Here is a 12400-nt window from a genome sequence, read left to right on the forward strand (position 1 = left end):
AGCATTTAAATACATGAAGAAATACATTTTTCAATGCTCAGCTTTATTTTTAAATTCACAACTTTTATAGCAGTCTTAGAATGCATACCAAAAATTGACCTAATTTTTCTTATTAAAAGTGTTTACACAGCGAATTATACACTATTTATGAATTAAGTTTTCTCTCTTTTCTCAAAATGCTCTTTTGATTGTTATTTCTGGATTATAAATAAGGAAATACTTTTGTTGCTTATGTTTTCTTAACATATAAGAATTAATATTGTCTTTGATTTTAAATTCAAATTATAACAAAATCTCTTTACAGGATCCTTTTACCTAAATTAAGCGTGTATTTTATGTGTGTAATTAGTCACTTAACATTTGCATGACTGATATGTTTGAGTTACAGCTCAAAAATATTAATTGTGAAACTGGTTATAAAAGTTGCTTTTTTCCCTTTCATTCTAGGAAATTTTGGCACAAGTCAGTGTTCGAAATTTAGATACAGGTGAACAAATTCCTTTGAGTTTAGCAGAAGAGCATCTACCTAAATGTTTGAATCCATTGTCATTGCACATTATGAGGTTAACTTCTGAATATGTCAGGTGTGTCATTTGAGTTGTTTTGTGGTTTTATAATTTTTACCTTAGTTATATTTTAATTTACTGTATTTTACATAGAAAAATGTTTAAACTTAGTTTAAAATGTTAATCTTTTCCTCCTGTGTTTTATTTTTAAATGGTTTTGTGAATCATGTACATTGGGTTGTCTTTTTTAACCAAAACTCTGCTTTGGCCAGTGGCCCAGAAATTTCTGGTGCCAGGTCACCGGCAACTAAAAAATATACCTTGAAGACTAGTTCTTTCAGAACAGGAAACTTTCAGAAGCCTTCACTGACATGTCCGATAAACTCAGAGAAATAATTTGCCTCGCACCTAAAATTTTTCCCTGACCCCTAAGATTTTACAATTTTTGTCAGTCTCTGACTTTAAGCTATCAATCATAGAAAATCTGTTGTAACTAGTATTTTCAGTGAAACCTTGTTGTATAGAATTCCTAACAGAAAACATGCAGTACAGCCAGGGCTGAAAATATGCAACCTTAGACAGGTTTCAGCCTTTTCAATCAATTTTGTGACAGTGAGACAGAACAAGATGAAAGTTAAAAAGTAATGAATAATTATTAAACAAAAAAGAGAAAAACAACTACTACTCATTACATAATGTGGAAAAATAAGTTATTCTAAATGAAATGAAAGCATTTTTTATAGCTTTATTTCTTAAGCAAGCTTTTGATTCTTCAATGTGTTTTTTTATCTTTTTATTTTAAACTACAAATTTCATTGAAAATACAATTTTATTTTTTTAATATTCAGTCACATATTCTATCCTTTTATTTGCTTAAAAACTGAATTTGGAATCTGCCCCCATTTTATGTAAAAAATTCAAACCATTAGAAATTTTGCAATTTTCGCCCTTGAGTGTGACAGCAAGCACTGCCGAGATGTCTTGAAGTTGGCAGATAAAATTCATCAACTTACTGAAAAATAGTGCAAAGGTAAAACAAAACCCTTTTCACTAAGCAGTGAAAAGCATAAATTGCCCCTTTTTCTCAACTATTCTGTGTTTTGTGTTTATTCCTATGTCAGAGGCTGTACATTAGAGATTCAGTGAAGGTCAGGAATGGTTCAGTAGCAGCATTGTTATGCTAAAACAACCTTATCGGACTTACTGCAAGACAGTGCACACCTAATATGATAACGTTTACTATGCATAGTGCTCCAGAAAGAATTTGACCATAGTCTTAAATTTAGAAAGATACACTGATTGAGAAGTATGGAATGCCTTGGCACAGTATATCCTATTAAGGCAACTTAAGTTATTTAAACGAATAAAACCATTGAATGTCTTCCAAAATGCGGCTTTCAAGAATTTTGTTGCTTTGAGAGTAGCTAGAATATTTGCATCTTAGGTATCTGTCAGATGCTTTAAAGTTCAAATGTTTCTTAAGAATTATAAAAGAAAATGTAAGCATTTCTCTCAGAACTTCGAATTTTATTTGAAGGTTTTTGGCTCATAGCATGTAAAATGTTTCATCAAAGCTTATCAAACTTTCAATAAACTTGACTGTACAGAAGAGAAGTATAATATTAAAAATTGAAATCAAAATGTTGAAAATTTGATGAAATATGAACGTTTAAAGCAATTAATTTTTCTCTGCATGTGCGAAAGATAGCAATTTATAACTTTCATAATCTAAACCTCAACTAAATTTTCCAACTCATAATAAAATTTCAGTTTATATCTTAAACACTCAAAAAGTTATCAGCGTTCTAATAAGCTGTATTTGAATAGCTCTTGGGCAGACTACGAATCGTGAGGGATCGTTTGCAAATAATCCGTTTTTATCATGAATCACACTGAGCGATTGCAAGCAAATGTTGCAAACTTGCGAACAACCTTAACAAGACGTCGCTTATCCAAGATCTATTCAAATTTGGCTCATTATATAGCTGATAACTTTCTGAATTTTTAAGGTATTGAACTGGAATTATATTATGAGTTGGAGAATAGTTGGGGTTTGGGTAATGAAAGTTATAAATTGCTATTTTTTGCACATGTGCAGAGAAATATCAATTGCTTTAAATTTCCATATTTCATCAAGTTTTCAACATTTTACTTTCAAATTTTAATATTACACTTCTCTTGTGTACTGTCAAGTTTTCAGAAAGTTTGGCAAGCTTTGATGTAAAACTTTACATGTTATGAGCCAAAAACCTTCAAATGAAATTCGTAGTTCTGAGAGAAATGCTTACATCTTCATGAATATCAGTGATATTTTCTCAAAAGTGCGTAAAATGATTGTACATAGTAAGGTAACTAATTTCTGAAATTTATAGCTTATTCTCAGTTATTTATGTTGAACAATGATCAAAAAACTTTTTTGTTTTTCTCAATTTGTTGCTGGTCCTCTAAATGCATGGGTGATATAACTTTTAATGGAAAATAACAGTTGGGACATACGTTTTAGGTGATAAAAGTTACGAAGCAATTTTTCTTTTATTTCTCGAGAAATCCTTAAAAATGTGAATTTTTTAAAGTGTCTCAATACTTTTGGTCACATAATTTGTGTGTAGAAACAACAATAAAAAGTAAAATCGATGTTAATAAAGCATGTGTTTTAAAATTCTGCTTAAAAATGTTTTGTTATCAAAAAGAAGTAAAGAATCTTGTTTTCAATTCAAAAAATGTTTAGTGCTTACCATTCTCTGCAAAGAGCAATTAGAATTAACGCTAAATATAAATGTTTTATTGTGGAATTTGCTCTAGTAATATTGAGTTTATCATTTATTTTCATTGCTACAACAATGAAAATAATTGCATTTCATTCTTTAATTTTAGTACGACAGCTTTAGATAAAGAATCAGATGAAGAAGGCTCTGACATGAGAAAAACGGATGCATTAGAAATGGGAGCTAAAGCTTGGTTTAAAACGTAAGTTCAAAATCATTTTCATTCTTCTTGCACTAATATCATCTGAAGGTATTGAACTATGTTTTTCAAAAAATGAAAAAATTCTCTTTAAAATGAAAAATGCTGTTTACCAAAAAGCATTTAATAACATTGATCTGTTGTTAAAAAACAGTTTTTAAAATGCATGGGATATTTTATATAGAGGGTGTCCACCTTAAAAGTGGACCGCTAATGCCTAAACCGTTAGAGATAAGCCTATAGTTCCATTTTGAAAAAATCTTTAAATTGCGCAAGGAATCGAAATTCGTGAAACTTTTGTCAAAAAATCAAAATTTGAAAAAGTTACAAAATTTAACTTTTTATACAATCCCCCAGTCCTAGCAATGATACTTAGTAAAAGATTCCAGATACACTAACATATACAACTAAAAAAATATCGCTCTCCTATGGCCAAAATTGACAAATCAAGATTTTCATAGATTTTATGACGTCAGCGAGTGAGCTCTTAAGGGCACGTATACCAATTTACTAAGTGTGTTAATAGGTTTAAATTTATTTTGGTTCTTGTTATCAGTGGACAATATTAATGATTGAAAAGACTTAACAAGGGCTATTTATGGGCTCAAAGTCTCTATTTTTAAATGGTGCGGATCGGAGGGGGGATATCAAAGTGGTTTGTCATTTTGTTTTAAGAACCTGTAATTTCCATCCCCCGAACATCATTAAATAAATGGATTTTTTTTAAATTCAAATCAAACAATATTTTTTTAAGCAATTATATTCTTTTTTTTTGTTTCAAAAAATATTTTTGTTTAATGTCAGGGTATTTTTTACGCAGTCATGAGTTGCTTATTATACTCATTGGACCAAATTTGATGTTGCTCTGACTTTCAGATTGCCATGACGACGGTTGTTTTTAATATTTATTTAGGGAGAAAAATTGTCATCGTCCTAATCACAAATCATCTGTAGTTTTATTTTGTTCATATATTTTCAGGGCTTAACTCAGACAGACTTTACATTTAGGAAAAAAGGAAAAGAAAATAGGTTTCTGCATGTAAAATACATTTTTCAGAAAAAAAAAACACCTAATATAAGTGAACTTAAACAGCAAAACTTCACCTTCATACAAAATTTCAAGATTACTAGTTCTCATCATTTAAGATTGATCAGAAATAAAAATACATGACAGTATACGCTGTAAATAATCTTTATGATAAGTGTACTGGTGGATATCTGCCATAAAATCTTTATCTTTATCACCCTATCCTTATCACTAGTTCTTTTTTACAAATTTACGTCATATTACATATTTTAGAAAATTAGGTCAAAATTTTATGAAGGGTGCAAACTTCTTAGTCACTTCTATTCCATTCCATTTGAAAAAACAAGAAACCCAACGAATAAGCTTTAGCAATTCGTGATTGCGAAAATTCAAATTCAAGATAAATTAATTTTTAACATCTTGAATTCAAATTATGTTCCTCGCAACCACAAATTGCGATAGGACCCTACTTGTTGAGTTTCTTGTTTCTGAAAATGGAATGGAAGTGAGAAGAAAAATTTGCACCCGTCAATTAATTTATGAAACATGGCAAGCAATCAAATCAGTTTTTCTAAAAGAATAGTGAAAATAGGACTAACAAGAATATTTAAGTTTAAGAGCACCTAAAGTCTAGCATTGTTTACGAAAAAGAATTAATGTTGTAATGAAAGATTCAAGTCACCACTTATATCGTGTGCACAACTTTTTTTTTCTTTCTTGGCCAGAAACTTCAATTACAACCATTAAATGAAATGCGAAAAAAGAAAAAAGATTTTTTTAGCATTACAAAATTATCCTCTGCCCACTGAAATACCATAACAGAATTTTGTTTGTTTGGCAAAACATTCATTATTGCCAAAGAAAAAACATCCGCTTCACTCGCAAAAAGGCTAGGTTCTGGTAGCGTAGCTGCTTGGCGTGTTAGGCGCTGAGCAATTCAGTCTAGGATTATTGTTTTAAAACAACCGTAAATATAAATAATTGTTTTGGCAATTTTTTTTGAAAGAAAAGAAAGCTTTGATTTGTTTTTATCCGAGTGAAATGTACAACATTTTCTTTTTTTCTCTGACGATGAATTTTGAATATTCCATGGATGTTTTTTTTTTTCGTTAGACGGATGGATTATGATAGCATGGTTGCTGGGCGAGTTTGGCGATAAACAATAAAGTTGCGGAACTATTTTTACATTTTAAAGACATTATTTGATGTCTTTTTTTGTTTATTTGGCAAAATATTTTAAATTTCAGTAAGAACGCCTTCACTCGCTAAATAGAGTTGTAAAGCAATTATAAATCTAATTTAATGATTTGACGAAAAGTTTTAAATTCCAAAGAAACTTTAATAGTTTTTTTTTTTGAAAAGGTGTGTACAAATTAAGATGCAAATAATTAAGATTGGTTGTGAGCAGACAGAGTTCAACGAATGTTCTTCCAGGCCAATGCATAATTGCTATTGGTGCAGAATTTTTTCAATTGAAACTAGAGTTGAACTGCAAGCAGACTCCTATTTCTCATGGAGAAGCTGATGTGTTTATGGCATTCTACATGATTCATGAATAATCACATGTAAGAATAATTTCTAATGACACAGATGTTCTTTGCATCTTAACACATCATCTGTATACAAAAACTGGTGCAATGTATCAAGGAACTGATACATTGCACCAGTTTATACTCTCACAGTCACACTCAGTTTATACTCTCAGGGTCAAAGTATCATTTGCGATCATGAGGTCCTAAGGAAAAAAAAACATTGATCTAAACCTTTTAGTTGGCTGTGATAGTGTCAATTCTTTCTTCTGTTGGAATGTCAACTGTCCTTGTCCAAAAAAAAAGCTAAGTTTGTATGAGGACATAATTCATCTAGATGTTACAATGGCAACAATAGATTTTGTAGTACATTAAGCATCAAAATTTATATCCAGTTTATATGGCCACTGGCAGGATATGCTGCCTCCAGAAAATTTTCGACCAATTATGTTTCAAAAAGTGTGATCGGAAAGAGGCATGTGATGTATGTCCAAAATCTAGCAGCATACTATCTACTGAAGCTGGTTTTTATCCTCACTGCCTACTTGCACATTACCAAACAATTTCATGGAAATCAGCTTGTTCATTTTTCCCACTGGTTCTCAACCCTCTTGATTACGGCTATGAAAAAATGAAAGTGTACAACAGACAGTGAAAGTATTCCATGACAACTGCCAGCTCCTAGCATAATGCTCAACTTAATCAGTTGCAGGTTCTCTACTGGATGTAGAAGTATACTGCGCTTATGCGAAGAATTCTCTATGCTATATCCTGGATTTTATTCTGCTTAAGTTATGAGTTTGACTCCATTAATCCTTCCAAACCATTAAATGACAACAGTTATAGCGATAATAGCTGCAAAAATTGAAAAATGACTTCTCAGCAAAAATGAAAACATAATTTGTGCAAAGTCTATATTATTCGACTATATCATTTTTCTTTTGCCAACTACTCTTCATTTTAGCGAAAAATTGTTCGAATATTGTATGTATTGCCACGTGCAATAACACAGGCCTGAAAAAATGCATTATTGAGCAGACTTGCCTTGTACTTGTACAATATGTGCTTCTAAATGGCTGTCCAGATTATGCGACATCCGGTTTAACGGGGTCTGGATGAGTGAGGGCTGCACATTTTGTTCTGACTAAAAAAATACTACTATAGTTTTTAAATTTCTAATAAGTTTCATTGCACATATGTTTCCATTATTTTGTTTCTCCCGTTTTATAGCGGCCATCTTGAATTTTTTCATTTTGACAAAAATACTCCAGGTTTAGCGTCTGGCACTCAACAGATTTGGAATCTGCAGGTCATAACAGTATAGAAACAGTCAAAAAATAATATGTTCAAAAAAGACATACTAGCCTAGACTATTCTATGTGCTAGTTACAGTTATTTTTATGTATGTGTACATTCCATTTCCATTTAAAAATAAAACATTTGATTTTTTTTTCCAGACGTGATTTTGGGAAGAAACTTAAAATGGAAGTCAGCAAAATAAGAACAGTTGTTGTTGATAAAGGTACTAGTAATATAGAATTACGTTTTTCTAACAAATGAGTAAGATAATTTTGTGTAATAATTCCTTGCAGACCTGTCATATAGGGGGATCAGGTGGGCTATCACCCCCCCCCCCCAGCCTTGTGAAATCAAGCCATATGTGTGGGATTGGTTTTTTGATACAATATGCATTGAGTGTGGAGACTTTGATGATTCCTTTCCCACTCCCCCGGAAAATATCGAATTAATAGGCCTAACTGTGTAGAATCTAATTCATACAAAAAAGTCATTAAAATTGATTGCATTTTTTGCTCTCAACTTTTTGACGGACATTTGAAGTTTCTTGTCCTGCATCCATAAAAATTGGAAGCATGTTTTAAACTTTATTTCAGACAGGTAATTGTATTTGTTGCTAATGATTTGCACCATAGTGTTGTCCATGCTAAACATTTTGTTTGAAAAAAGTCTCCTGTGGCAACTAATTGGTTTTCTGTTTTGTGTCATTTATGAAAGCCTATGTTATTCATTTCATTCTTTTACGATAAATATGTGGTACAGGTATATCTGTAAATTGTAAAAAAAAAGAATCATCTGCTGGCTGAAACAGATTTAGCTCCCTTGAAAATAAGAATTAAATAAAAATTTAACCTTACTCTGAAAAGTCAAAATTTTGAGCAACAGAGTTTTTAAAAGCAAATAATTTGCCATGCTACTTTATTTATTTATTATTTTCTTTTTTTCTCCTTTTTTTTTACATGCAGTTGTTCTTAATTTTTCTCTTTGAAATTTTAAGTAATATCTGTCTTTTCTCACATATATTAATTTATGTGAGAAATCAATATATGTGAAATTGAAAATTATGAAATATGAGAAATATTTTGAAATATGAGAAATTAATATATTACTATATAGCTCTGTTAAATATTTTCACCTTTAAAAGAGCTAGGAAATGTTAGTTTCTGCACATGTGCAAATTTTAGGTTGGCCACTGAATCCTTTGAAGGAAAGTCCCCCCCCCCCCCAACAAGAAAGCATTTTTACTAAAATATATATATATATTTTTTTTTACCATGTGTTCCTGAAATATGTTTAATATCCAGCATTATCATGGTAGCAGGGTCTTGGGAAGTAGCTATGGTTGGTTCATCTCTTTGATCTTTCAGTTTGCCGGCTCTCCGCTGAAACTGGGGAGAATCTGTCTCTGACATCATCCTGGAAACACTGACTCGCGTGGTTCCATAGTGCGTCCACGGCTTAATATTGGCCACCTCTTTAATTTAAATTTTTCTTCTCGCGCTATTTGTCGCACGGGCTCCCCGGCGGGTCTATGCCCTTGGCATGAAATTTCTAAGGAACAGGAGAATTTTTCATAATTCATCTAAATTATTTTTCAAAAACTGATACAGTGCTTCATATCTAATTCTTAAATTCTTAGTTTTATGTGGTGTTATTATGTGGTTTCACTTTTGGAGAATACATATCTTTCCCACTACACTTGTAATATCTATTTTACAAATGTGATATTTTATGATTTAATTACGGGCAGTAGTACTTGAATAATGTCTGTTTTAAATGATTTGTTTTAAAGGAAGAAAAGTTGTTTCATAGTGTAATAAATTTCCGAAACAGTAGGATAATTAGTGAAACATCATGTTTTGTCACTTTCGGAGAAAACATATTTTTTTCCTCTATTGTACATTTATTCATATATTCTACAAATGCTAGCATTTTATTATCTGTATAATTATTTAATATTTTTATGCAGATGCTAATGTTTTGAAATGTCGTCATTGATATTCATTCAATAATTCGTGAGCGCGCTGTTATCAGAAATATCTGTTTAAAATTATAGTATGAGTTCTCAAAAATGTCTCATAGGATAATAAATCTCTTAATACGGAGTTAATATTGAAACATATTGTGGTTTAAGTTTCAAAGAATCAATATTTTTCCATCTTTAGTTGTTTTATCTATTTTACAAATGTAAATATTTCATTAATTAATTTTGAGCAACAGTACTTGAAAAATGTCTATCTTGAATGAACTTTTAAAAAGCAAACAAACAAAAAAAATCATTCGATAATAAACTTCAGTGAAATGTTATGCAATGTCAGTTTCGGAGAATACATATTTTTTCATCTAGAGTTATGCATATATTCTCTCTTCAAATGCAAATATTTCAGTATATGTATTTATTATAGCTTATTTCATTCATTTGAATCATAATCATCAGTAATTACGTAGTTGATCATATTTTCAAAGTTCATCATTGATATCCATTTGAAAAGTCTCAACCAATTGTTCTCGGAAATATTAGTTAAAAGTAAAGGTAGTTGTTCTTAAAAATGTTTCATAGGGTAATATTTGGGGTTGGGGTTATTAATGAAGCATTATGTACCGACCAGCTTCTGATATTCCGTACTTATTCCTCTGTAGTTTTTTTAATGTTTTTCAAAACGAACATTTTACTATATGTATAGTCATTTATGTACACAGCTGTTTACATTTTGAATTATTATTGTTCAAAAATCTTTCCATAGTACACGAGTAACAGAACTTGGAAAATATTTGCTTGTAATAACAGCAATTGCGCTAAAAATGTTTCATAAAATATTTAATTTCTTTCATAAAAGACGTATAAATGAAGTACCATATGGTAATCACTTTCTGAGTATTGGTATTTTTCCCTATTTACTCTACATTATAGATGTTATTAGTTTATGGGGGAAAAAAGTTTAAGCATTTGATTTGTACTGTTTTACTTTCCTCATGCTCAGATTCCTTATTTTGCAATACTAACAACACACATTACAATTGTTTGAGAACATCAATTTATTTTGCTTCATATAGTTACCCCGCCCTCCTTACCCTTCTGGTTCCTTCTAAACTGCTTGTTTTACTATTTATAGAATAAGCATTTGTAAACTAAAATTAGTGGTATTGATTTTAGTTACTCACTCACGTCATGCTGATGAAGATAATAGTGAAGAAGAAATACTTTCAGACTTACGTTCCTCCGTTAAAATAAAAGTATCTAGTAAACTAAAATCAGCTGAAAAAGGAAACAGTGAGTTTGAAAACATCAGGGTGCTTCAAGAGCTTGCTGGAGAACATACAGTATGTATGCCTTTTTTATTTTTTAAAAATATTTAAGCTTTTTTATTTTATGTATGTATATGAGTGTAAAACTAAAATTTCATGGTGATACAATGCATAATTTTGTCTCAATTGCATATAACATTTTCTATTAGTCATTATATTATTAATAGCGCTCCATAGATTAAAACTTGCCCATTTAGGGTTCTAGCTAACTACATTGGTATCCTTTTTTATGTAAATTTAATTTTTTCTTTAAAAAAACTAAACTTTGTTACATGAAACACAAAGCCATATATAGTCATTTGAACTTCAGCTCAAAAAGAAATAGCATGATCACTAACATTTGGTAAACACTGTTTTCACCATGTCATCTTTAAATGATAGTGACACGCAAACAGTTTCAAGTGCATACGAACTGCAGTTTCTCATATTAGAGGTTATCAGTTTAGAGCAGCCATAAACTACCTGGAGGCAGACGTCCACCCAATAAAGCTGAGATTAATTTACAGCTTGGCTAATCATTGTGGTGGAAAGGTACTAAAAAATGTTGTGGGGAAAATAGGAATTATCCTCCGTTAGACGGAGTGACAAAAAGGAACCACTGACATCAAAAAGGGGGACACAATCAAAAAAAACAAAGTGAAAAAACAATTTGGCCTATTGTATTTAAAGCGTTACCGCAAAATGCCAGGACGTCTCAATGTTTGGCACCAGCATGGAATTGTAAAGGAAAAGAGACTTACCCTAATACAGTATACATAAACACAAGACAAACTCAAACATTTGGCTGCAACATCATTTTAATTTCTTTTAGACATCATTCAATAGGTTAGGGATCTCATGCGCACATTGGTCGGTTACATCAGCGATACAGCAACTTTACGAGAAGTGAAGTAAAACTTTTTAAAAAGGTCCAATCTATTGAATTTTTGCTGACTGAGACAACAGACTGACTAAAACAAAACAGCAGAGTCTCTTGTTGTGGAGTAGATTAACAAATAACTGGAAAATAAGAACGTGGGTGCACCATAAGTCCATGAGGAGAGGGATGTTGCGCAGAAACCACTTTTTTTACTCAGCATAATCTGCAGCCAAAACAGGTTCAGCATTTGTTTGACACCAACACTCGACGGTCTAGCGTCCTCATGACAAAATTGCGCTTCCAGATACGTTAAGATACCCCATCGGGCGATATTAGATGATTATGATCAAGCATTTTAATGTTGACATAGTTGAGCAAAAATCAAGGCATTAATTATTTCATCAGATTAGGAAAAGGCGCGTTAAGGATAAAAACTGCAAACGGAGTGGCGAGACATCCATTTTGGGAAATGACGAAGCGGCGATTTTTCTTTGGAGAGATGAATGAATAAATTTAAATGGGCAATGCCCAAGCAGACATTTTAACTCATGATGTAGTTGATATTCCTCAAAAAGGTAGCAATCCGAATAGGATGGAGGCAGATCTTGGTTGCTGCCATGGCAACACTCATTTATTGCACTAACTCTCCGCTAAATTACATCACCAACGCTCTCAGTCATCCAAAACAGCAACACCTCGTCAAAACGTCTCTCCTCTGACATATAGGCATCAACTCTCCGAAATCTTGAAAAAGGCGTGGCAAAAAACCAGACACGGTCACGTGAAAACAAATGTATCAATGTGAGCTGTCGTTAGCGCGGCAAATGGGAAAGCAGAAAATGACATCACCGAAAGATGACCACGCCTACAGCCAATGAGCAAAAAGGTGGCAAAACAACAACTTAATAGGGAG

The 12400-nt window shown here is 31.7% G+C and overlaps 1 protein-coding gene across 3 annotated transcripts in view; it reads left to right on the top strand.

Moving 5' to 3' along the window:
* Positions 1 to 12400, top strand: part of LOC129230962 (WD repeat-containing protein 44-like) — an 86672-nt gene that overhangs the window by 20868 nt on the left and 53404 nt on the right. For all 3 annotated transcript variants that reach the window (XM_054865222.1, XM_054865209.1, XM_054865214.1), the window contains exons 8-11: positions 448 to 584; positions 3381 to 3473; positions 7484 to 7548; positions 10477 to 10643. In XM_054865222.1, the coding sequence (XP_054721197.1) occupies positions 448 to 584; positions 3381 to 3473; positions 7484 to 7548; positions 10477 to 10643 (462 nt within the window). The remainder of the gene's footprint in view (positions 1 to 447; positions 585 to 3380; positions 3474 to 7483; positions 7549 to 10476; positions 10644 to 12400) is intronic.

Source organism: Uloborus diversus, chromosome 1, assembly GCF_026930045.1.
Source record: "Uloborus diversus isolate 005 chromosome 1, Udiv.v.3.1, whole genome shotgun sequence".
Taxonomy (NCBI): Eukaryota; Metazoa; Arthropoda; class Arachnida; order Araneae; family Uloboridae; genus Uloborus; species Uloborus diversus.